Source organism: Gouania willdenowi, chromosome 8, assembly GCF_900634775.1.
Source record: "Gouania willdenowi chromosome 8, fGouWil2.1, whole genome shotgun sequence".
Classification (NCBI taxonomy): domain Eukaryota; kingdom Metazoa; phylum Chordata; class Actinopteri; order Blenniiformes; family Gobiesocidae; genus Gouania; species Gouania willdenowi.
Genome location: NC_041051.1, coordinates 14,943,861 through 14,970,271, shown reverse-complemented (window position 1 = coordinate 14,970,271; position 26,411 = coordinate 14,943,861). Strand labels below are relative to the sequence as shown.

The following is a 26,411-nucleotide window of genomic DNA, read 5'->3' as shown; positions in this document are numbered from 1 at the left end:
ATTTATTTAGAGCTCGGTAATTAATTCAGATTTCCCAAATTAATTAATTCCATTAAATTTTTGATTTGGTTCATGATTTTTTAGTCGAAGTATTAATTTTTACTTGAATATGAGAAATTATCAGAGAATTAATGCTATAGATAGTAGAAACTAACTCTAACTTGGTGCATATGAGAAATATTAATGTTTACATTAAGAATTGGAATAAAATTCAATGGAAAATCAATTTACTGATTCTTTTTTTCTGATTTTTTTTTACCCAGCCATTACTTTTAGCTAAAATATTAAAACCTACTAGCCAGACTTCAACAACAGGAGGGGAAGTGCCTGGTGATGATCTGAAACCGTCATATTAGTTTTAATTACATTCAATATTATGTATTGTAAGGTAGATGTTATTTGTATAAAAACTAGAGTTGGATGATATTATCGGCTGATATTTGCCATAAAATGTTATATTGGTTGACATTTGATATTTAAAAAAATGATATGTGCTGTTGTTTGTTGTACATTTTAAGAATAAATACTGTATAGCAATTTTTCCATTACTGAAGTGGAATTACTTTACTGATTTTGAACAAATGATGTTTTAGATGGAATACATATCCAGTTGGAAATCACATTAAAAGTAGGGTTAACAAGTTAAAATTCATGAAGACATATATATATATATTGTGACCTACTGTATAATAGAATATAGGTATAACAGCTATAATAATATCATAAATCAAGTGTTATTGGTTTTAACAGTAATACAGCAAAAGGCTAATATTGAACATCTCTAATAAAAACTAGACCCAGTTGACAAAGTTAAAACTGAATATGGACGCTACAGCATATTTTTAATTGTAACAAAACAAAACCACGTACGCACCTGAAGATAAGGTCATTTTCTCTGTTGTGTGCTTGGAATTGAAATATTTTTGCACCAAGTGACACGTTTCTTTGATTTATACCATGTTTTAATTACAACAAGAGACACAAAGATCCTCCAAGATGAACGTTCTTCAATCTGAGGAAGTAGAAAATAAAACCTTTGCCTATAAAGAGGGTTTTGCTGTTGGGCCACACTGTCTGCTGATGGCACAACTGTCCAGTTTTCCATCCATTCTGAGTATTTCGCTCAGTCAGATGAAGCTGTGGTGTTGTTGCTGCTGAGAGCCTGCTCCAGCAGAGCTCTCTGGGCTGTGGCGGGCAGGTAGAGGAAGGAGTAAAGCAGAGCCAGCACCAGCAGGGCCAGCAGCAGAGGGACCCCCCAGTCCGAGGTCATCAGAGGCTCCTCACAGCGAGCCTGCAGGTACGACCTTTCAGGCATGGTTCAACAAGCAGATCTCCATCAGAAGCTTCTGTCTTTGCTGGACTCATCAACCCCTCAGAGCAAAGTTTTACAAATGTTGGTTCAGACTTACATTCAAGACTCCAAAAATGGGCTAAAAATACAAGATAAAAGATAAAGACTGTTGGTATAGAAATCAAGAAGTCAGTGACAGATGAACGGAATAAGTTATCCAGGGAGGTCTTCATTTAAAAACGTTCTTATTCAGTTTGCACAGAATGAAAAACACTCTTCGTTTCAAACAAAAACAACCACTCATCTTTGTTCTTCTTCTCAGTCAGGCCGACATCTTCTGTGTTGCTCTTCTTTTCTTTCCATTGTAACTCAGTTCAGTCAAGCTTGTGCTTGTATGACTGCAATGCTGTAACTCTGGTCTTCAGGTGACTTCATAATAATCTGCTAATCCTCTTAACTCTAATCATATTCTTACGTGTTTGTGAGATTAGAGGATTATTAATGAATAAAAAAAAAGAGCTTATGGTATATTTCCCACCGTTTTCATCACAGTCTGCCCCAAATATGAATCACATTTGCCGTTACAATGTCACAAATGAAAGAATATCGAACAATCTGATTTAAACAGTGTTGGGAGTAACTAGTTATTTTTGTAATATATGACAGTCATCTATTTCTTTTTGAAGTAACTTAGTAGCGTAGCTCATTACAAAAGTGAAAAGTGGTAATATATCGCTAGTTACAATTAAAGTAACTCAAGTTACATGCGCATTTTTAATTTAAGTGTATAATTGCTTTGTTTTCTCACTGTTTGCAACTATTTGAGAAAAAAAAAGCTTATCATTATAGTTAAAGATAACTTATGGGAAACAAAAAAGAGCTTTTTGCTCCTGAAACAGCAGAATAATTTGAAACAAAACTTAGTCAGATGTTATTCAAACACTATTCGTGTGATATGATTAGTGTTCTGGACCAAAAGTAACTCAAACTAACTCAAAGAGGTGTGTGGTGTCTTGTGTTTTTCTCATAACGTTACAAAATTGTAAAAAGCTGCCTGATCTCATCATAAATCTAGGTTTGTAAGTCACTTTAAATCAAAAATTTCACCAAATCTTGGACTTCTGTCTCCATCCTTCAAAATTACATTGTAGTATATGGTTTCCTGAGTCCAACAATTTCCTGAAATATTTTTTTATCTGGAAACAAATCGCACACATCCACGAATAACTCTATTATAACAGAGGAGATAATGTACCATAAAATACTGTGTCACAATCCTACTCTACAAACTGACAAAGAATGATGGAAAAAAAAAAAAAAAACGTTTCCGTCGCAGTAGTAGATTTTCAGGAAACCCTGTCACTGTCAGGTCAAGTTCAGACAAAAGGTCAAGTAAGATTACAAATGTAGCTGCATATTACGAGTGAATGACCTTGAACAGTCAGGAAAGAAACCATACAATGAAAACTTAATCCATCCTGGAGGATTAACCAATACAGATTGAGGAATGTTGCCAATGAACACTGTACAACGGTTGAATATTGTAAAGACTGCGGATCACTTCTTTATTGTATTTTAGGAAAAGTTAACTGTTGGTTCGACTTTAATACTGTTAAATTAGTACAGATGGATGGATGAATGGATGGATGGATGGATGGATGGATGAATGGATGGATGGATTGATGGATGGATGGATGGATGGATGGATGAATGGATGGATGGAATTTTTAATTTTGCAGTTTAACCACATTCTTTGATTGTTTGATACTGTTAGACCTAAGAGGAAACCCCTCTGAGGTGTGTTTGTCAAAACATAAGTAAAACATTTATTTATTTATTTTTTTTGATACAGTTAAAATCATTCTATGAGTGAAGACAAGGTTCTATATGGAGTTTTTGATTTTGATGCTCATATTTTTATTCTTTAGAGCCTAAAAACAGTAGGGTCATCCTGGATGGGTCATTTGTTTAAGGCTGTACAGACAATAAAAGTTAAATTAATGATGTTAAAAAAAAAGTGCAAAAAAAATTACAGTACTCACGTTACTGTAATTTAGTTGCTTTTATGTGTACTTGTACTTTTTTTTTTTAGTATATTTTTAAATCAGTAATTTTACTTGTACTTAAGTATATTTTAAAAATAAGTAATTTGTTACATTTCTATACCCAACTGTAACTGAGTATATTATTGTTTTTTGTTATAAAACTACAAAAAAAATTAAATGACCAGACAGCAATCAAAGGCAATTAACTGCATCACATTATAGCCAACCAATCAGATTAAACGTAATGCACAGCGCCAAAACAGCATTAAATGCTGATTATTTTCTCACTTTTAGAGTTCATAAATAGCTATACTTAGAACATGAACATTGTTTTCAAATTTTGAATTTACTTTAATTGATGTTATTTTAATTTAAAAAATGAATTGTACATTTTTGACAAACCATTTATTTTTTTACAGATGCCTTTGTGGAGAATAAATTAGGTTTTATTTGCGCAAGATCTTCTCTTCTTTTTATAAGTTTATACGTTAGATGTTTTCTGTATGCAAGAGAACCGTGGCAAGATTTGTGACCAAAAATAAACGTGGTGGGTAAAAGTAACAAGTAGCTTTTGCTTTGAGCTACTTTTTACTTGTACTTGAGTATTTTATGTATGATTTACTCGAGTGCAATTTTAATCAAGTAACAGTATTATACGCGAGTATGAAATATTAGTACTGTTTTAGGACTGACTTAATATAATAAAGGAAATCTGTAAAACAGCCACTATCAGTATTAAAACAAACCTCCGATACTGTGGGTGGCGCTACTGAGTCACATGGTGCTTCTGCTCCTACGTCATTCATAGTCACCATTTTCTCAAAGAAGAGTTTCACTGTGCGTCGTGTGTTGTGAGTGTTGTTTATGGCTGTAAGGTAAGTTGTTAATGTGCGACACAGTCTCACAAAGGTTATGTTTACCGTCATAATGAGAACAAGAAGATTTCCGCCTTAAACCTCTCATATTGAAACGATAGCAGTGATGAGCTAATGCTACATAGAAAACGGAGTGGCTATCCGTGCGTAGCTGTACGGTTAGACATCCACCAATGGAACTGGTACAATGAAATCTATAGCATAACGTTTCACTTATTTTTCCTCATTTTGTGGCTCACAGACTTTTTATTTTGCGTGGTGGTGGTAAGCCTGAAAACAGTTCCTGTGATTGTTCAGATAGAGATGCACTCAGTGTTTTCTCACAGTACACATGGTCAAAGTGGGCTACACAGTGTGATTGTTTTTCCAGTCGTGACGTTGGTGAAATATTACATCAAGCATTTTGCACTTGCAGGGCTGAATAAACAGTGTCATTTTGAAAGCACAAGATGAGCACAGAGCCTGCGAGCCTGGAAAGTCTGCGAGTGCTTTATCAGAGCGATGACTTCATTGTGGTGGATAAACACTGGGACATTCGGATCGACAGCAAAATGTGGTACGAGAAACACACTGTGCAGGCACAACTACGACACCGCTTCCCTCAGCTGGCAGACCCAAGCACCTACTATGGATTTAGGTCAGTGTCGCATTCATTATTTACCTTTTTGTCCCATACTGGCCACGGTTACATGATGTTTTTTAATTCAGAATTAGTTATTCCAAATTAAATTATTCCGAATTGAAGTGTTCTGCTTTGTGCCGGCCATCCTGGACTATGTCGTTACCAGTGCATCATCGCGGCAAGAACGACTGGAATTAACTTAAAGCAGAATTAAGTGTTTACAAGATAGATGAATTATTTAATTCGGAATTAAAACCGGAATAAACCAGCCACCTAATTCGGATTTAAGTTTCATTTGGTATTACATTTACATTAGGAATTAAGTGTTTACAAGGTCAGTTTAAAGAAGAATTCACTTTTATTCTGAATTAAAAAGGAATTAAAGCTCCCATGTAAACGTGGCCATTGTGTGCTTGTAACATGAAGTATATCCATAACTTCTGCGCTCTCTCTCTCTCTCTCTCTTTCTCTCTCTCTCTCTCTCTCTCACTCTCACTCACCAGGTTTTGTCATCAGTTAGATTTCTCCACTAGTGGGGCTCTCTGTGTGGCCCTCAATAAGAATGCTGCTGGGCAGGCTTATCGATGCTTTAAGGACCGCACTGTGACCAAAGCTTACCTCGCTTTGGTACGGCTGCGTTTTAAACTTAGCTACTCATGTATGGAGGAGAGACGTTATTGTTAAAATAATCATGAATCTCTCTCATTTGAAGTTACGTGGGTGGGTCAAAGAGCAGACACAAATTCTGGACTTCTCCATTGGCAAGAACACCACGGATGGAAAAACACACATGATGTGTATAGCTGGAACAGAAGGTAAACGCCACTATTCCATATTTTAATAGGAGTTGATGTGTGGGACTGAGCAGGGCATACTTTTGCTCCAACATTATCTTTTAAAATGCAAAACCGACAAAAATCTATGATTTTTTAAAGAAAAATTTGATTTTCAATTAAATGTTCAATTTTTTTTAAATGCACTTAAAAATGACTGCAGACATCAGATATATTGTCAGAAGTGCAACTTTATTGCTGTGATTGTCCACAATCCCAAAATAAAAAGTAGATGAGGCTCTGTCATTCAACAGTTTCAAGCTTTAACCCAGGTTTAAGCAAAAGTGCAACAGCAACTTCACAGTAGCGTAAATTTTCTGATTAAGAAATCATATAACTACATATTTTATAACATAAAACATTACAATTAAAAAAAACAATAAACTCTTCCCTTAGCATCTCAGCATAGTGCGAATAAAACATTTTATATGCCTGTGGCACACATATAGCCTACTCAAAGGGTAAACACGTGTAAACAAAGAGGGGGCTGGCTCACATTGGAACGCGAACAAGTTTGAAAAAACTGTGGTAAGGAAAAAAGAAAAATATTTTTAAAAATTATTATCATTATTATTTTTTAACTCAAATTTGCAAAATAAAAAGAGTTTTTATCTACAAATTCCATTAATCGATGAAATCGATTTTTTGCCCAGCCCTATATAGGCCCCTAATTGTGTCTCTCTGAAGGTTGTCAGAACCCCAAGTTGTGCCAAACTGAGCTGACTGTGTTGGAATACGGCCATTATGATGAGGAACCTGCTACTAAAGTGATACTGCAGCCACTGACGGGTACGTGATCTTTTTTTTTTCTCAAATAGGAGACGCTATTAATTACATTCTTTTGAAAACAAATGACTTCACTTTAACCTCATCCTCAGGCCGAACCCACCAGTTGAGAGTCCACTGCTGTGCCATCGGCCATCCCATTGTTGGAGACTTCACCTACAGCTCAGGAGCAGACGATGCTCCTTATCGCATGATGCTTCATGCCCACCTTCTTCACGTTCCCCTGGAACCCCAGCCCCTGTTTGTAACTGCTGGAGACCCCTTTGTTTCCACAGTGGACCCAAAGTGGCTCCCGCGGCACTCCTTGAGGACTGTAACAGACACTGTGGAGGAATTGCTGCAGCGCAAAGTAGAGCAGGACCAAAAACTGAAGGAAGAGAAGAAGAAAGAGAAAGAGCAAAAAGAGGAGGAAAGAAGAAAACGTAGCATGAAGAAGACTGAGAGTGAGGTACAAAGTAGGCAATGTCAGGAGTGGCTGAGAGAATGGGCTATAGACTAGTGGGTTTTCATTGTCAACATTTATTATTTATTTTATGTTTGAATATCTGGTCTTTCCAGAAATGTGGGATGTTACGATTACAACTATTTACCCAAATTCTAAACGGTTGTGCAATTATGTCAATCATTATGTCGTGTGTGTGTGTAGACGTAACCAGGTGCCAGAGTAAACAAGTTTCAAAATTATACACTGTGAAAAATAGTAAATGGCAGATAAATGCGTGGTAGTGGTGGCATCTCCATTTGTTCTAAGAACCCCAAAAACATAGTATTTGAGGTTTATTTTCCCAAACTCAAAAAAAAAAAGTTTTAGCCTCTGAAAAGTCACTTCCTGAGTAACTCTACATCTACACAAACAGGCTGATTTGCAGCCTACTTATGCATATTCATGAGTGAGCTTGTCTATAGACGGGACACTGACTTCCTCCTCCCCACACGGTGACGTAGGGCCAGAGGATGGCCCGCCCTCCTCCCACCCACTCCGTAGCCGAGCTCATGCTGCTTTATAAACACGAGACAGAGTGTGGGGGCGGGGCGTTCACCGGTACATACATAGACTGTATAAAATACATACATAGCACTGCGGGAAGGACGCTGAAATGCTCACCTTCGTGGGCGTGTCTGCTTACATGGCAATCATGGCAGAGAGATTCCTGGAGGTGCGGCTTCTCCAGCTCAGTGCCGCGTCAAATTCATCATCAAAGTGGGAACGCGTCATCAAATTGGAGCGAGATGTTGAGCAAGTTCCTTAATCCCAATTCAACTGCTCCGCAGTGCGCCTGCAATGGCACCCCACTGCTACCCTTCGGGTAAAATGCAGAGAAAAATTTCACTACGGTGATTAATAAAGTATACATTATTTTTTTTATTAAAAAATAAATAAATAAATAAAATAAAGTATACATTATTATTATTATTATTATAAATGATTCTATTTATCTCGTAGTGGGGAAATGCAGGTACAAAAATTACAACTGTATGGTTTTCAAGTGTCGCCGAGGGAAGAACCTGATCATCTGAAACATGTAAACTGATCTGTTTGGCAGCTAATAAGTTTTTGTTGTGTCTCATACAGTATTTATCAAATATGCTGTGTCTATTTTTTTATAAAACATCTGTGAGGAATGATGGGGTCGTTACCCTTTCGAAGAGTGGCAATCCTGCATTGAGGAGATTTTTCAGGATAAGCACTAATATGTATTTATTATTATTTCTATATTTAAAATGATCTGCTTTGAAAACCTTTCAACTGTGATGGAAAAGATCTTTATCTTAGTTAAATTGTTGTGTATCTGAGGTGTTTTATTAATTATTATTACGGAAGAGTTCTAAGGCAAAGAGGTGATAAACAGATCAGTTTGCAAATTTACCCGTTTATGCAAAGTATTGGAAAACAATAAAGCCTTAAGATACCCAACTTTAGCCGCAGTCTTTTGAAAAAAGCTGCTGCAAAATCAGGCATTTTAGCCGCAACAATATCACACCTGGTGGTCACTGATTATCAAAGCAATGTTGAGCATGAACGCAGTTTGATCTACAGTTAAAATATGTTCTAAGTTAAACAAATTTCCCGTAATCATGAATAAAGAGCTTTTATACCACTTTGTTTGCATTGTTGAAGGTTTCCTCTGACTAATTTTTTAGGTATGAAGCTACTGCGCCTAAATAGCTCAAAACAATGTACATTAAATTTTTCAAAAACAAGATGTCGGGAAAGTGAACACTTAAACAGCACAGTTAACTGCCTAAGCTTTTTTTTTTTATATAATAAGAATTAAACATAAGCACTATTAGTACGATATATACTGTAAAGCCAACCTTAGTTTGAAACTAACTTTCCAGCAACGTATTCCACAAGTATTTCTCTGTAAAGAAGTGATCTTAATTAGAAAGTTCATTACAGTGATATTAATTGCTTGCAATTAATTACAAACTAAAACTGGTGTTATTTTCCACAATGCATATTTATGCAGATAATTAGAGGTTTTCTTCCCCATTATACAGTTGATTGACACTACTTTTAATTATCTGACCAACACTACATTAGTCATCCCTGGCAAAAAGTATGCCTTTAGAATCAGAATCAAACCTTACAACAGAACTACAATACTTTGAAAAGTTACAGGAATAGCACATGGCACATAACATTGCTGGAAATAAAAAAAAATCCCATGCAGTCAAACAAATTAAAATTCAAATTAAAAGCAAGAGGAAGGTAATTGGAATAAAACCACGAGGGTAACTGGGAGAAACAGAAAAGAAGAAGCAGTCATATCAAGGCTAAAGTTTGGTCATATAAAACTCAATAGCACAAGATTTAGAATAGAGCAGTGGTTCTCAACTGCTGGGTCGGGACCCAAAAGTGGGTGGATCGCAGGCAGCTGGTCAAAAATAAATGACTACTTAATGTCTCTCATGTTGGACTTGTATTTTATTTTTGAAAGAAACCTTTTTTTGACTGGCATCCTGTGAAATGCATGTTGCACACAAAAATATGTAGATTTAGGTTTAAAAAAGATTGTGTTTTCAACACTTATTTTTGAAAAACTAAATTTGGTATGAAGAATTAAAAAAAAAATAATTAATGACTGTGGCAAAATGCAGATCCCAGGGTGAAACCAGTTGAGAACCCCTGGAATAGAGAAACGTCCAAATGGGAAGTGTGAAGTTTATGGAGAAGTAGAAACTATAAATCGTGTAATAATCAGAAATCCAAGATAAAGGGAGAAAAGGGAACTACTCAAGCAACAGATGAAGTAACCAAAAATGACAATCATATTTTACAAAATAATTCAAGAGACAATATTTTTTTGTTCTGCTTCAGTACTTACAAGCTATCATAGTAATAAATAGAATATAGTCTTGTTTATTGTTCGTTTGTTTTTGTTTTTAAATAAAGGTCCTCTCAGTATACACTCTGACCACAGGTGGCGCAAATACACCTACAGTTCCACCGCCAGCAAACCATAGAAGAAGAAGAAAAGGGGCGTGGTTTCTCTAACCGAAACATTCCGTAGCCGAGAAAGCGAAATAATAGGATATAAGACCCATTAGACGCTCTTTTCCCTTAAATATATATACATATATATTTTTGTTCAGTCTACTTTAAGCTATACAAACAACAACTCTGTTACAATGAGTGCAGGAGTTTTCTCCTATGAGAGTTTGGTCCATGCTGTGTCGGGAGCTGTGGTGAGTTACCTCAGCTTTGCTAAAAGTGATAAAATAGTAATGGTCGCTTGTTTGTGTGTGTCAGGGGAAAGTGCTGAGTTGTGTTTGTCCTTAGTTTAGATTTGTTAAAGGTTTCCTATTGTAATCTAAAACTTGAATAATTTCAAAAGCAGTTTTGTTTAACATGACATGACAGGTAGAATCTTTTTTTCTTTTCTTTCTGTGTCTGTTTCAGGGCAGTGTAACAGCTATGACAGTCTTCTTTCCTCTTGACACAGCCAGACTACGACTTCAGGGTGAGACAGAAATTTTGTCTTATTTGCAGCTATAACGATGTAATATGTTACTTCTCTGTTTTTGTATAGTGGATGAAAATAGGAAAGCAAAATCAACTCCTGCGATTCTGGCAGAAATCATCAAAGAGGAAGGACTGTAAGTAGAAATACGACAAAATACATAGCTAATAGATAGCTCTCACTGGAAAATATTTCTAAATATGACATTTTTTAAGCTGTTGTTGTTTTCTTATGGCAGTGGCTATCAGTACGTAATACGTGTCACTTGACGGGCAGTCTATCTGTACGCCGCGCCCCTCATTGGCCAGTTTAGGTCACCTGATAGATGCACCACGTGACTTAAAGTTCCGTCAGTTTTATTTTGGCTCATATTTTATTTTTAGCTACCCCGCTTACCGTTTTATTTTAGCCCTAACCCAGGAAATACCCTAATTTAAAAAAAAAAATTCATCTGTATTTTTAAAGGTGGAATATGTTCAAATAAAAAAAAAAATATATATATATATATATATATATATGTCAAATGTGGGATTTGAACCCACGGCAGCAGAAGGAAGAATTATTAAGTCAGGCACCTCAGACCACTCAGCCATCCTTATGTAGAAAAGGTCCGGCAACGCCATCTTTTGTACGGATAGACTGCCGTTATGTAGATACGTATTAGGTACTAGGAGACACTTCTTTTTGTTATTTATCTTTTCCTATTGAATTTTTTATTTATTTTTTTTAAGTATATTCTTGACCAATTGTTGTATTTTCCCTAACTAAATGTCAGACCTCTAAACAAGTTGAGTATTTTTCTGTCGTTTTTGCACCTGTATCAGACTAGCTCCATACAGAGGTTGGTTCCCAGTCATTTGCAGCCTGTGCTGCTCCAACTTTGTGTATTTCTACTGCTTCAATTGTCTGAAGTCAACCTGGTTGAAGGGCAAACAGTCTGCATCCAGCACTGATTTATTAGTAGGCATCGCTGCAGGTGAGTTGGACATAGATTGAAAGTGGTTTCAGTGGTAATAATAATAACACTGTTCCTAACGTGTGGCTCTTTGTTTTTAAGGTATTGTAAATGTTTTGGTCACCACCCCTTTGTGGGTTGTCAATACCAGACTGAAGCTTCAGGGCTCTAAGTTCCGCAACACAGACATTCAACCTACAAACTACGCAGGCATTTTGGGTAAGAAGCAATTATTTAACTCATCTTTAATTTGATTTCTTTTATCTTGTTTCATGTCTAAGGATTAGGCTTTCTGATTTTTGTGGTTTGGCAGATGCCTTTGCGCAGATCACCCGTGATGAGGGTGTGGGGGCCCTGTGGAATGGAACAATCCCATCCCTTTTCCTGGTCTTTAACCCTGCCATCCAGTTCATGATTTATGAAGGGTTGAAGAGACAGCTGAGAAAAGAAGTTCCTAGAGAGGTGAGTTAAAACCAGTCATGAACAATGCATATAGACATTATATGGATGAGAAAACCATTGATATGCATTGACTTCATAATCCTTTTCACATTATTTTACATTTGACTTGAGCAAAAGTCAAAGGGTAATCAGTTATATCCAATTCAGCATTTATTTGAGCTAATAGACCGGTCAGCTCCGTTTAGGGAAAAAGATCTAGGCTTGTTGCGCTATTGTTGTCACGTCCGCTCTTATTTTGATTGGTTACTTTGCACGTGTTTGTTCCGTCTTGCTCAGTCCCCCAGAACTGAAACGTCTGGTGAGCGTTTGCAGACTAATCGCCTGTATTAAACATAGAATAATACCAAGAGATTAGGATGGATTCCAGGCTAGGTGTGCACTAGTGGCTGGAAAAATTTACAGCAGTTATGGGACTGAGAATCCACCAAGGAACGAGAGGATGTTTGAGAGAGCAGAAGCAAGGGAATCACATTGACCAGTACTTCTTATGAAGAAACCAGTTGAATAAGTTGATTGAAGCACAGTGACGGGTATGAAACAACAGTTCGCAGAGCATCAGAACCCATGTCAATGAAGAGGTTGGTACAACCGCAGAAATGCCGTTGAAGGACACAGTTACAGGATGCTAGCTCAAGCTTGATCACCCTGTAGCTGGCCACCTATGATGTGAGTGTCTAGTGTAAAAAAGGCCGAAACACCCCCTGATTCAAAGGAGCCTGCCTGATGATGCGTCCTAAATTTACATTCATCCCATATCTGAGACACAGCGCCCACGCCATTCTCAAATGGCAAACCTCATGTTACTACCATCTTTTGGTACAAAGGACAATTTAACACCACGTCCCGTTTTTCATGATTCTTAGTGAAAAAGTGGGAAAGTTGTTGTTTTATCCATTTTTTCTGGTTACTGGTGTGATTCAAACATTGTTAACTCCATAACTATAGTATGTTACACTTAGCCAAAATGTGGTGTGTTTTTTTCTCCTTCTCACAGCTTTCATCATTAGAGATCTTTGTGATTGGTGCCATAGCCAAAGCTGTTGCCACCACTGTGACCTACCCTTTGCAGACCATACAGTCCATTCTCAGGGTGAATTTTACTTTTTATATATATTGACACAAATATTAGGTTATTGATACCTTATCTTGATGATTTGTTTGCATGTTTCTTTTATGTAGTTTGGCCAATTAAAGTCATCAACAGAAAAGTCCAAACTACTATCCAGTCTCAGAACCATCAAATGTCTGCTTATCAGTCGGGCAAGGTACGTTTAAAATGCAAAGTGTATGCATCACATTCAAACAAATGCACTTGTGTTGGAATTTATCCACTACTGTGAGTGCATCTGGTTTATTCTTTCCTAGCAACTAAACCAATTCCTACAGTGTTTAAAAAACGCTGTGTGGTTTTGTAGTTTGCTGTCTGTTGGTATATGTTTACATTGTGACCTGTGTTGCATTTAACTTTTTTAGAATTGATGCATATTAGTTTTCTAAAACTGCAATAAAGGAGTCAAAATATATGTAATAATAAAAAGAAAAATATTGCAGGCACAGTTCACATGAGAATACAATTCAACATTTAACCAATTGCACACATTTACTGATACGTATCTAAGTGAGAAACACATGTTGAAGTTATGAATTTACTACTGGCCGCCTTTCACTTATTATTTGATGGCATAGTTTTAAAATTTGAAACCTTTTGGTTTTTTTTTCTGCTGTAGGAAACACGGCCTATTGGGGCTGTTCAAAGGCCTGGAGGCAAAGCTGCTGCAGACGGTCCTAACTGCAGCCCTTATGTTCCTTCTCTATGAGAAGATTGCCAGCTGCACCTTTAGAGCCATGGGATTGAGCAATACCCATCACAGGAGGCGTTAGCTGGAAAGATGTGTCACAACCCTGTGTGTACAGTCGTCCATTCAAGCACTGATTAACTTTTTGATGCAGTGCTTACAAACTCCATTATGGAGTCGCCTTCTTCGTTTTTCCTCTGTAAATCTGTGACAGAGATGTTACCATCTAAACATTTGAACCAAGAAAACAGAAGAAACCACTAACACTTGTATCTATAATTAGTTTTTTTATGAAATAATGTAGAGAGTTAAATGATCGGGATCTGATTCCTGCACTGCTGTTTGACTGTCCTGCACCTTCTAGAAACAAACGTTAAACACATTCCACTGTATTTTGTTTTAAAGTAGGACCATTTACAGCTAACACCTCTTTAGTAGTTGTCTTCACTTTCAGACCTGCAGAATAAAACACCATCGAGAGGGTTTTTTTTTTTTTCGTAAGATTGGTGACTATGATTTGGAGGTGTATGATGTTGTAGATGTTTGTTGAATTTCGTTTTTGCATTAAAAAAATATAACCCGGAAATGTGTCTGTCGAGTTACATTACCGAATTCTATTAAAGCTTTTCCTGTTTTTATTGTTCATGTTGAACCTGGCCTGTTGTTTACCAGTTTCGGCGTAGGTCGGGTGTTCTTGTGTAACTATGGCTGGAGAAGGTGATTATGTGGGGAACACTCAAAGATTTTTATTGTGGTACATTATTTTTCGATTGAGCTGGTTCCTTTTTTTTTTTTTTTTTTGGTCACAACTTTTGCAGATTTGGAGGAACAAATTATGCTGGCATACATACAAATCGTGTAGCTAGCTGAAACAGATGAGGCTAAACATTTTGATTTGGTTAAGCCAGTGGGTCTTCTGATATCTACAGCAGTGGATCAATCATGTACCCTTGCACTGCTTTTCTTCATACTGAAGTGCCTCTGTTCAAAGTGGTGTGAATCTTAACAGTTGTGAACATTGTGCTGTCAGCCATTTTAATGATGCCTGGCTGTGCTGCATGTACTTGATTACAGAATCCAATAATTCCAGCAAGTTTATTTTGTCTACTTTTTTTTTTACAATAACTTTTATAAATTAACAATCAAATACACCGCAAACACAGTTACACATTTAGATATGTACTATTACATATAGTTTAAAAACGTCGTAAGGTAAGTTTACATTAAAATATCACATCCCAAGCGCTCTGTTGTCAAACTTGCGAATGAAGGAAGTGACGCAGGCTACGCGCATGCGTTGATTCGAATCACTGAAAACTGCTTGAAGTTACAGGACGTGTCTGTATTACGTGAGCGCTTGAGTGGCCGATACTCCTAATAATACAGTTTGCATTCATTTCTTGCCTTTACTAATCAATATGGATACTAAAACCACTAAAGAAGCAGAAAAGAGCTGTGTCCTCTGCTGCCAGGAGGTGGAAATCTTCGCTTTGGGGAGGTGCGACCACCCGGTTTGTTACCGTTGCTCCACCAAGATGAGAGTGTTGTGCGACCAAAAGTACTGTGCCGTCTGCCGAGAGGAGCTCGATAAGGTACCCACACCTTGCTACTGGAGCCCGGGGATTGATCCAGGAGGAGCTAGTTTGGCCACTTTGTTGTTATTTAGTAAAACCCAATCCTGTTAAAGCTTTTAGCTGTTTAGTTACAACCTCACTCAATTAAAACAACATTTTAGGAAAGCTAGATGCTAACTAGCTACTGTTCGCTTTACTTTTATCCCGCTGTCATTAGCTTGTCTTAGCTAGCTGCTGCTGCTAGCCTATCAACCAATTCAGGATTTATGCTGGTTAGTGTGTTGCGATGACATCATTATGTACATTCTAAGTTAATACTGTGCTTACAACAAAAATATTCAGCTATTATGTTTTCCGTTTTAGCTTTCTTAGCTAGGGAATAAGGCCTAGTTAAGATTTTAGAGCTGCGAAGTGTGGACTTGTTATATGTTTAAAAAAAAAATTGTCATCTCCCACCAGTGAATGTGAACATGTATATGTAGCAACTAATACAATTATAGAGCCAGAGATTAAGTATTAATTATTAAACCCAGAAGTTGAAGTTAGAGACCACACATGATTCCATTGCTTTTCTGCAACTGCTAACTACACTACATTAAGTAAAGCTACTATAATCACAGTGTGCTATACAAATGTTTGTCTGATTAATAATAAAAGTCACAGTAACCTGGAGTGAAAATGAACTAAATGACAGAATCCCACAGTTTCTTGCTGTACTTTGGTCCCAAAATCTAAATAAATGACTCATGACGTAACCAAGTTACTCAATAGTTCACTCCCAATTACACTGTCAACAACAAAGCTGTCAAATTCAAGTCCTGGATAGCTGCAGTTCTGTATGTGTGGGATTATACAGGTTGTATACAGTCATCAGACATTTTGTGGTGGTCAATGAATTATAGTTTAATGTGTTGAAGGACGAGGAATAAAATTAGGGATGTGAATCTATGGGTGTCCCACGATTAGATAACGATTCTTAGGGTCACAATTTGATTCAAAATCGATTCTCGATTCAAAAATTGATACAATGCAAGCATGTTTAAAACCTATTTCTAAATTTAAGAGAATTTAATACTTTTTAAGGCCTAAAAATTTAATTAAAAAAAAACATATATTTTTTTAATTGATTTTTGAAGTTTATGAATCGATTCAGAATCGTGGATGACTAGAATTGCGATTCACCGCCCCTAAATAAAATGTTAAATATATCACCTCTGCTCCAAACGCTGGTTTACCTTCAACTTTGTCGTTGTCTTCACTTTGATGATGTAAATAATCTTAACCGTTTCTCACCAATCCTTTCAACTCAGCGATTAAAATGTATTTAAACAGTAATGATTGGGAGTGGTTGGGATCTTATCATTAAGATTTCCATAATTATGAAGAAGTCATTTTGATTCAGTAATTGAAATTACTTGAAACGCTGATTCTTTGTGGTGAGGAACACACAAACTGAAGTCAGTAAAAATAAACAAGGCTCACTTGTGCTTAATGTTTTGAAGCGTCAGCCGAGCCTTCATCCTTTATGGTACTCGTAGTCTGCACCAGATTTGCATTCATACAAATTTAAGTATTTGTCACTTGGTTTTAAAAAAAGAGCATCAGCTTCTACAGTTGTTCACAACCAAACCTGCTAGTCAAATCTTTGAAGCATTATGTAACTTTTGTGGATGTTTTGGAGTGGATACTTTTTTATTTATTTTTTTCAGTCATAAAAATATTTTCTAAATTGCACCACGGAGGTCATCAATATTAATTTACTTTCTAGTTTCATTTATAACTATTTTGTTTAAGTTACTGTTTCATTTTATTTGAAAACTGTGTGTGGCCACGACTGAGTCTGGTAATATTTGAGGATGATAGACTAAAGCTTGTTTTTGTGAACCTGTAGTTTTACTGAAATGTAAGAGCTCAACAAGTGAGGAGATTTTAAATCAAGAATGGTTTAAAAAAAAATAAAATAAAATGATTAAAACTTCAAATGTAAAAAACCATTATGGTTTGTAACCAGCGTAGTGCTAAAATTCAAGCTTCTTTTTAATCTTGCTCTTTTTCCTTAACTCATAGTGTTAATTCTGAATAATTGTTCCATATTTTTACCTAAACACATTTTGTAGGCTGCTACATCTATCTATTTATTCTATCTATTAACCTATCTATTAATTAATTACAGGACCTGCGTGCGTGTGTGATTGTGGTGCGAATATCTCACTGACGCGGTGTCTGATCAAGCTGAAGCTTTTTAAACAGGTTCCACATACCCCGAGTGTGTATATTCGTTATTTTTGGACTTATTTGGTGTTGCAGGATGTTTATTTTCATTTTATTTTGAAGTTACTGTCACCACGGGGAGTGAGGGAGAGAGAGAGAGAGAATTTAATAATAAAAATATACTAAATGAGAAAAATAAAAAAATAATAAAAAACAAAACATAATATCGACAACAGAAATGCACAAAAATATACAAAATGACTCCAGAAACACAAAATGACAAAACCAACAAAGCAACTGTAAGTGTAAATATACAAAAAGGCTCCAAAAACACACAAAATGACTCCAAAAAACATACATTACAGAAAATCCCTCCAAACGACAGCCAACATATGAAAATGAGTAAACAACAATAAACTAAATGTACTAGTTATTTTAAATTTTCTCAGTTTCCATTACCGTAATTGTAATGCAAGTTCTCTGCCTTCTACTACCTAAACTTTTTCCTCTCCGGTGACATTACAACATTTTTTAATTCAAAATAAGACAAGCTTTTTCATAATATCTCATGATATGTCTTCTGATTTCAGGTGGTATTTGTGAAAAAATTGGAGGCCTTTCAGTCTTTGCCCTTTCACCAGTTTCCATCTGAGATGAAGCACGACATCTATTTCGGTGATGAGAGGATCTATTCTCAGTACAGGTAGAGGTCATTGTTGCTTATAGACTGGAGGTGTTACATCTGTATTGAATTATTTTGTGACAAACTACTGCCACTCATTCGTCTCCAGCCCCTTTGTGACTGAAGTTAACAGTCGAGTGTTTCCCTTTTTCTACCCCAGGCATTTGCTGCTGGCAGAATGTCTCCGCTGTTCAGAGCCCAAAATTTTCTCCAAGTGTGAGGAGCTGGAGCAGCACATGAGGAAGCAGCATGAACTCTTCTGTTGCAAACTCTGCACAAAGCATCTCAAGGTACGCTTCAACAAAACACTGACTGGAAGCATTTAGAAATTGTCTTAACATTTAAACTATTTGAGACATTCATACATTTTAATTAACAGGCTATTTTTTTTGTCCAGATGTTTTGGTGGCATTTTATGCCTTGTATGTAAACGATTACAAAATTTGTCGGCTTGCCACATGCTAGCAGCTACCATGTGTGCATGTGTTTGGGGCCTACTTTACTACATAATCCCAGCAAGTTTATGTTGTCTTCTTTTATGAAATAATATGTTAAGGTTTCATTTATTCAGACAACTTTTTTTTCAGGAAATTTACTTTAAAATTGACTTTAAAACGGGATCAAAGTAAATTTCCTTAAAAAAATTGACTAAATGAAACTTTAAAGTCCGTGTAAAGCAGAAATAAATTTGTATTATGAGTTCATCACACCACAGAAAAATGTGTCATTGACCACTGAGCCAAATTTGAAAGATGAAGAATATATATGAAGATGTTCTGTCCAACATAATAGGCATCCTCTTGCCTAGTTTTGTCAGTCAGTATTCTTATTTCTACCTTGTTTATTGCATTTGATGTTTACATCTAATTCTGAAATTATTATTTCTCGTTTTTGTTAGATTGTGTTTTTTTTCTCTGCTGTATTTGTTTTTATTCTGAAAAGTATGTGTTGTTTTTTTGAATGCAAGGCTGACGCAAACCCCGTAATAAACATCAAGATAAACTTCATTCTCTTTTAATCTGGAACAAAGTTCTTCGTCTTGCATTCATTCAGCTGCCATAAAAGATAGCATACAGTAGGAGATAACAAGCTCACAATTAATCTTATACTAAACAACATTACATGTTTAAAATCACTTAAATGTTACCAATTTACTTGAGTGTTAAAAGACATGCCACATTTTAAATCAATGATTCAATTAAGTTTAAAATAAGCAAACAGACAATTTGGTACCAAGATTTTTTAATTTTTTTTTCTGCCATCTTTTTTGTTCTTCCTATAGCTCTTCTCCCATGAGCGGAAGTGGTATAATCGTAAGGAGCTAGCACGTCACAGAGCACACGGCGATCCTGATGATACCAGTCACAGAGGACACCCACTCTGCAAGTTCTGCGACGACCGCTACCTCGATAACGACGAGCTGCTCAAACACTTACGCAGGGACCATTACTTCTGCCACTTCTGTGATGCAGACGGCTCTCAGGAATACTACAGGTGTTGTTAAAACATATACACATACTTCTGTAAAGCTTGTTCACTTATTGAGATACATAAGTGTTGTCGAGGTTCAGACATACCAAAGCACATGGTCAAACGTGTTCATTCCCTCTGCTGTTCACAGCGATTACCGCTATCTCAGTGAGCACTTCAGAGAAAGTCATTATTTGTGCGAGGAAGGCTGCTGTGCCATGGAGCAGTTCACACACGCGTTCCGTACAGAGATTGACTACAAGGCCCACAAAGCTGCTGCACACAGCAAGAACCGCGCCGAGGCTCGACAGAACCGTCAGATCGACCTCCAGTTTACCTTCGCACCCAGGCAACAGAGGAGGAATGAAGGTTGGACAGAGTTCTGCTAAATATTAGCATCACACGTACTTTAAAGTCATTTTTGAACTGAGTGTGACTGACATGGGTGTGTTCTCAGGTGTGCTGTCAGTTGAAGATTACGAGGAAGCGCGTCACAATCGGGGAGGAAGAGGAAGGCCTCAGGGTGGGCAAAAGAGCTGGAGGTACTCCCGGTGAGTAGTGAGGATGATTTTTTTTTTTTCAGTCATCATAAAAGGGGAGAGTGGTTGGACTTCTAGGGTTCCTGTTTATTAAATTGTTTTTGTTAATAGTGAACTAGTGGCTATTAGGGGTGTAACGATTAGTTTTAGCAACTATTCTTTTCACAGTTCACTGTTGCCAATTCGATTTAAGGACAATGTAGGTTAATTTGGAATGATTTGATCCAAAACAACTTGGTGACTTGAAATCGATTCAGTAACTTTTTATTAGCCAAATTAATTCAACTAGTGTGACTGGGAAATAAATACATGGATACTGGACAGTACAGGTGAGCGTTCATAGAGTCCTGATGTTTCTTGTTAGGGAATCATTATTGATTATTATGGACATAAACAGGTAAACATTTAATGGCAAATGTATTTTACATTTTATTTGAAAAAAGTCCAACCAAATGAACAGGATGTTAACTTTTCTGCTCTCATTTTCAATATTCAATATGTTTTCATTAAAACACTTATAAGCTTTACCTACATCTTCTGCTTGTTTTTTATACATCAAAATAAAATAATTAAAACAATTTTAGATCAATTAGTGTCATCCGGAAAGCCAACTTGCCGAACACAGATCGATGTAGTTAGATTGTAGGAATATAAATCGATTCGTCCATCTAATGGATGAATCGTTACACCCTTAGTTGCCATGTACTTAAAAGTAAATAATAATACAATATTTACCTATTTTTTATTTTATTTGCTGCTGTGTTTTCCAGAGAGGAGGACAGGCAGATGGAAGCTGCACTAAGAGCATCCATGGCTGTTAGAAGACAGGAGGAAGGAGCTTTGATCCAGGAGAGGAGCACCCCTAAACCCATCAGAGAGGAGAGGATGGACAGATCAGAGTCAGATGAGAACAGACATCGCAATGGACAGATCCGACCAGCAGTTAAACCCCCAGGTACAGAAGAGAGAACGCACTGCATGGTTTATATTCACTTTACTCAAGCAGCTTCTCTGTTTAGTCTTTGTGAATCTTTGGTAATTTAATGTTTTGCCACTTTTAACAGTAAAAACTATGAAGAGCACTGATCCCGGGGATGAATTTGACTTCCCAGCTTTGGGGGCCACGGCTATCACACCCAGGTAAGCATAAAAACAGCTCGTCTTTAGAAGATACAGGCTCCCGTGTGTGGTGAATTTTTGAGCATTTTTCTGTTTCCCTTTAGTGTAAAGCCCCCACCTGCTGCAGCTGCTACTGCTCCTCTAAAAGAAGATGACTTTCCAAGCCTGTCACACAGTGCAGTTCCATCTCTAATGACCCCTGCGTACTCAGCTCAACCAAGAAAAACATCCTCTTTTCATGACGAGGACTTCCCTGCTCTCGTCTCCAAAAGCCGGCCCGTCAAATCTTCAGCACGTGCCAACTCGGCGTGGTCTCACCACAATGCTGCAGCAAGGCCAGTTCCCACCAATCCTCCCTCTGCCAAACATCGGGTGCCATCTCCACCATCTGGGCCTCAGATCCTCTCCTCCTCCAGCTCCACGTCATCACGGAGGAAAAAGAAAGTAGGAGAAAAAGGCAAAGCAGCACTCCGCCACACCCCTCCTCTTTCCGATGAGGACAATGGAGGAATGACACAACAGGAGTTCCGCTCAGTGCCCACTATGTTGGACATCTCCTCTCTTTTAACTTTAAAAGGAGGCAATAAAAAACCTTCACCTGTAATCTCCACCACTTCAAGTCCTGCCCCCAACCCAGAAGGCCCTTCCTCTAAAGCCAGCAAGAAGAAAAAACAGAAGAGCTCAGCTGATTCCTGCTTAGCCGCATCGTTAGCGTCAGGAACAGCTGCGACTGTAAATGGACTGTTAGTGGAAACAGGAGCACAAAAGGAAAACCTCCCAGAGAAGACTTGGAACAAACAAACCTCCAGTGCCCAGACACCGACCGTGACAGGTGGATTGGCTAATGGCTACGATGAAAAAACAGCAGCTGTAAAAAAAGATTTGAAACCAGTGGCGTCTGATGTCAACAATGATGTGGTGCTTGAACAAGAGGAAGAGTTTCCTGCCCTCACAACCAAGAAGCCCCCACCAGGTACCACACAATAGTTAATCTGTATAATTAGTAGGGGTGTGCATTGCCATGAATCTGACGATACGATTCATGATTTGCATGTCAGAATACGATATATCTCGATACTAAACAATACGATATACATGATGATATCAATAATTACAAATTTCACATTTACAAGTAGAAAATGGTGTGAAATACAATTTATTTAATTTTTTTAAACTTGCGAGAACAAGTCAATGGCAACTAACTCTAATTCAATTCAATTCAACATTATTTGTGTAGTGCAATTTACAACAAAGTCATCTCAATGCGCTTATCAAAATATAAAATTCATAAGAAAGAAAAAAACCCAACAAGATCCACATGAACAAACATTAGCCACAGTGGGAAGAAACAACGCCCTTTAACAAGGAAGAAATCTCGATTAGAACCAGGTTCAGAGGTGGCAGCCATCTGCTTTGACTGGTTGGGGTTAGTGGACAGAAGGACCAACAGAATAGGATAGAGAGATAGAACATCAGAGTGTCCCAGACTAGTTGAGCCGTGAACCACAGATCAGGAACTGCCATCATCAGCTTCACGACATCTGAAAAGACAGACAAGGGCGAGGAAAAGGCACTGACTGCAGAAAAACATGATACATTATTATCAAGTCAGCCTGCCTTGACCTTGGGCCTCACTCCCAGTGGCCTAGTCAATACTTATTATAAAAGTGACAAATCTCTTTCTGTTTATTGCTAAGCTAACAGCGACTCTAAGGTCTGTAAATGCGACCGTTCACAGACGAGCCCATGTCTGCTCTAGCGGTTAGTTTATGTTATTTTTCAGTCCTGTAATTCAAATAAAGTACCAAAATCAATCAGTATCAATCAAAAACAACTGGCATGTTTATCAAACTCTCATTACATTTTTCATGAAAGTTTAACTTTTGCTTCTACAACAGAATCTGATTCTGTTAAGTTTTTAAATTCTTTAAAAAAAATAAATAAAAAGGTAGCCATATACATGTTTGTGGTAACTTTTAGGTTGTATGTTTTATGAAAATAAAGTGCCATCAACTTCCAAGCTAAAATTTATTGAGGAGTGAGGTAGTTTAACAAGGTCTGATGTGGTTCACTGACACCTAGTGACCAGGTGTTTACATGCCATGCAAATGTTAGTTAAATTAAATGTTTCTTTTGTTAAAAAACATGATTTAAAAAAGCTATTTGGACTTTTTTTGGATTGATGCAATAGTCACGATGTGAAATGTTCCAATATATATTTCTTACACCCATAATAATTAGGCTTAGTATAGTTTTTATATTCTATTAATGCATATTTTTGGTATTAAAAAGCAGATTGTTTATGATTCTAACTGGGCTTGTAAAAGCGTATTGACATAATGTAAACTTTGTTTACAAAAAAGATCTGGAGACCAAATGGTTAAATGCAGCATCTTTAATTGTTTTTAAATGTCATGTGCTTAGATTAAAAAAAAAAAAACAGTTTATCTTGAAAAGCTTAAAAACACTGCAGCGTGTCTCAGAAAATGTTTAAAAAATAGAAGACTCGTTGCTATTATATGTGTTTATGGTTTCTAGTGATAAAATCATGATTAGGCTTCAAAGAGGTCAGTGTTTCAGCTGATTATTAGGCCCTCATGTGTCAAACCATCCATCAGCAAAAAGGACAATGATGCTGCATATGACAGTCTGTGGTTTACTGGTACAAACAGGAAGTTAAAGGGTCTTGTGAGTTTTGGTAGAAATGATGTTTAATCGGAAAAGTTGACACACACTGTTGCAAATCAGGTATTGATGTGGGAAAATCTGCATGTCATTTTGTAAAATACAGTGATGTAAAAATGCTCACATTGTCCTTTATTCTCAGGCTTTAAGACCTCCTTCCCTATGAAGGCTTCGGCACCTGCCTGCCGCTCCACGATGCCCCTACCTCCACCTGGCCTTGGGACCCCAGCCCCAAAGCCTCCACCAGGCTTCACTGGGATTCCCCTCAATAGCAACGTAGTGGAACCAGCACCTACTACAGCCAACCAGTGTGTACCGTTCTGTTTCTTCATTGAATATACATGTCTCTTTAATGTTTCTGTGTTGTAAAGATAATATTCCTATTTATTGTCTTTTTTTAAGAGCACCCAGCGTGTCGAGCAGTGCTTACCTGATGCCAGAAGACTTCCAGCAAAGAAACCTGGAACTGATTCAGTCCATCAAAAAACTCCTCAACAATGAAGAGTCAACATTCAACCAGTTTAAGAATTATTCTGCCCAGTTCAGACAGGTACTTTTATTACTATTTGGATGACTATTTTCTAGGGATGCACCAAAATGAAAATTCTTGGTCAAAACCGAAAATGAAAAAAACCAAAACACGGAAATAAATGATTATGCAAATGATTAGTCCCATTGCAATAATGGTTCTGACTGGTGGACTAACCTCACTCAAATGTATACATTGCAATTGTATAAATTAATGCTAAACCGATTAAGAATATGAAAATATTTATTTAGCACTGACATTGCAACAATGCACAGTATGAAATCAAATGTTTAACTTCACCTCATTCATACATTAAATAATATTTTACAGGCTTATAACTGACTGAGCTGCTGGAAGAGGATCAAATTAAATATGTTCTCATTAAAACACAAAGTGCATTAAAGTTCTTGATGGAAAATCAGCTTCTTAGCTTTATTTACTATCCATGCATGTTGGATCGTTTCTTGTGCACGCTGGTTTGATTTGAATCCCATCCAAGTAATGATCTTTATAACGTGGAACTCTGCTCAGAAAACCATTTAGTGCTCAGATGTGTTGACATTCAGCCGCTCTCCTTTCTAGACAAGCGCACTCGCTGTTTGCTCACATTTGTCCACATCCTGTTGTTGGTGAGATTGTTTCAGTGAAAAAAGCGTTTCAGTCAAAAACCTAAAATGCACTTTTCGGTTGCCAGAATTTCAGTGCATCACTCAGGGTTCCCGTGGATCCGTAAAAAGTCTTAAAAGGCATTAAATTCATGAATCTAAAAATAAGTCCTTAATTGTCATTAGTCTCACATTTCAAAATAAATGGTAACAGTCGTTTTTATAATTTACCGTAACATTGTTTAATCAAGACAGCGGGACCAACTACAAAACAGTGACGTGGTTGCAGCAGGACTTTCAACAACATGGGAGAATTTTTAATTTAACAAAAATTGTCTGTCCAATGAAGATTTTTCTTAATGGTTTTTATTTTTGTTTTTGTTTTTTGTTTTATAGATTTCTGGCTATTTTTGTAGTAATTTTGTGTGTTTACTTTCGGGGCTGCCAGTTGCACGTCTGCACTAGACACTGGAAGAAAATTTGCCCTAATCCTATGTAATGTGGCGTTTTTTCCCCCAGTTGTGCTAACTCTGAAGTTGGTCTTAAATTGAATTTTAAATAGCAGTAAAAAGTCTTTAATTTAATTTGACTGAAGCTGTAGAACGCCTGTCACTACTATTTCCCCTTGTTATTATAAGATTAACAGTTTCTTTAGATGAAAAGCAACAAACTCAGTGTTTGATGGAATGATATTCTCTGTTTTCAGGGTGTGATATCTGCGGCCCAGTACCACCGCAGCTGTAAGGACCTGCTCGGAGACAACTTTAACCGCATCTTCAACGAGTTGCTTGTGCTCCTACCAGATACGAGCAAGCAGCAGGAGCTCCTGACGGCACACGCAGACTGCAAAGCACTGGAGAAACTGTCGGGAACTGGAGGAGGGAAGAAGAACAGGAGCAAAAAGAACGCATGGCAGACGCCCACGACGGGGGCCATTGGGGAACAATCAGAGCTGGACTGTCAGGTGTGCCCCACCTGCAGACAAGTGCTGGCCACTAAAGACTTTAACTCCCACAAGACACTGCACATGGCGGAGAACGAGGAGTTTCCCTCCTTGCAGTCCATTAGTCGAATTATCCGCTAGTCGACTTTTCCACCAGTGATTTTCTGCCGTTCTGTTGAAGCCGTGAAGCAGTGAGTGGAAGCATCGAGGAGATCAAATATTTAACATGGAAACAAAATGTATCATAATGTTCTATGATGGTAGTTTACGAGAACGTTTTCCAGTTTCAACCCCCAGGTTTTCCATCGTATCTCCTATCTTTGAAGACGTCTTCAGCTTGCACTGGTACTCTGGTTATTTAAATTAAAAAAAAAGAGAAATATGTTAAGGCTTCTCTAACCCGAGCAATTCAACAGATTTACAT

General features: G+C 37.2%; 3 protein-coding genes across 3 annotated transcripts; all 3 read left to right on the top strand.

The window, feature by feature from the left end:
- The first annotated feature begins 4,100 nt into the window (after positions 1-4,100).
- On the top strand, positions 4,101-7,305 carry rpusd1 (RNA pseudouridine synthase domain containing 1). Its single transcript, XM_028455510.1, has 6 exons — positions 4,101-4,211; positions 4,627-4,848; positions 5,337-5,460; positions 5,546-5,648; positions 6,354-6,455; positions 6,545-7,305. Exons 2-6 carry the CDS (start codon positions 4,661-4,663, stop codon positions 6,949-6,951), a joined length of 924 nt encoding a protein of 307 aa, XP_028311311.1. The 5' UTR covers positions 4,101-4,211; positions 4,627-4,660; the 3' UTR covers positions 6,952-7,305.
- Positions 7,306-9,938: 2,633 nt separating this feature from the next.
- Positions 9,939-14,207, top strand: slc25a17 (solute carrier family 25 member 17). Its single transcript, XM_028455330.1, has 9 exons — positions 9,939-10,142; positions 10,357-10,417; positions 10,487-10,553; positions 11,242-11,393; positions 11,475-11,591; positions 11,686-11,834; positions 12,829-12,924; positions 13,014-13,099; positions 13,562-14,207. The coding sequence occupies exons 1-9, from the start codon at positions 10,086-10,088 to the stop codon at positions 13,713-13,715; spliced, it is 939 nt and encodes a 312-aa protein (XP_028311131.1). The 5' UTR covers positions 9,939-10,085; the 3' UTR covers positions 13,716-14,207.
- A 739-nt stretch (positions 14,208-14,946) lies between these two features.
- On the top strand, positions 14,947-26,391 carry znf598 (zinc finger protein 598). Its single transcript, XM_028455275.1, has 12 exons — positions 14,947-15,222; positions 18,006-18,118; positions 18,258-18,387; positions 19,380-19,591; positions 19,719-19,936; positions 20,025-20,118; positions 20,877-21,061; positions 21,171-21,246; positions 21,330-22,198; positions 24,053-24,218; positions 24,313-24,460; positions 25,751-26,391. Exons 1-12 carry the CDS (start codon positions 15,049-15,051, stop codon positions 26,126-26,128), a joined length of 2,763 nt encoding a protein of 920 aa, XP_028311076.1. The 5' UTR covers positions 14,947-15,048; the 3' UTR covers positions 26,129-26,391.
- Positions 26,392-26,411: the final 20 nt, after the last annotated feature.

What these genes read in the sequence shown, in the direction of transcription:
- rpusd1 (XM_028455510.1), top strand. Translation starts at nt 4,661, where the DNA reads ATGAGCACAGAGCCTGCGAGCCTGGAAAGTCTGCGAGTGCTTTATCAG. An exon ending in CCAAAGCTTACCTCGCTTTG is followed by an intron (nt 5,461 to 5,545) that starts GTACGGCTGCGT and finishes TCTCATTTGAAG; the next exon opens with TTACGTGGGTGGGTCAAAGA. An exon ending in GATACTGCAGCCACTGACGG is followed by an intron (nt 6,456 to 6,544) that starts GTACGTGATCTT and finishes CCTCATCCTCAG; the next exon opens with GCCGAACCCACCAGTTGAGA.
- znf598 (XM_028455275.1), top strand. Translation starts at nt 15,049, where the DNA reads ATGGATACTAAAACCACTAAAGAAGCAGAAAAGAGCTGTGTCCTCTGC. An exon ending in AAGAGCTGGAGGTACTCCCG is followed by an intron (nt 20,119 to 20,876) that starts GTGAGTAGTGAG and finishes TGTGTTTTCCAG; the next exon opens with AGAGGAGGACAGGCAGATGG. An exon ending in ATTCTGCCCAGTTCAGACAG is followed by an intron (nt 24,461 to 25,750) that starts GTACTTTTATTA and finishes CTCTGTTTTCAG; the next exon opens with GGTGTGATATCTGCGGCCCA.
- slc25a17 (XM_028455330.1), top strand. Translation starts at nt 10,086, where the DNA reads ATGAGTGCAGGAGTTTTCTCCTATGAGAGTTTGGTCCATGCTGTGTCG. An exon ending in GAAAAGAAGTTCCTAGAGAG is followed by an intron (nt 11,835 to 12,828) that starts GTGAGTTAAAAC and finishes TCCTTCTCACAG; the next exon opens with CTTTCATCATTAGAGATCTT. An exon ending in CTGCTTATCAGTCGGGCAAG is followed by an intron (nt 13,100 to 13,561) that starts GTACGTTTAAAA and finishes TTTCTGCTGTAG; the next exon opens with GAAACACGGCCTATTGGGGC.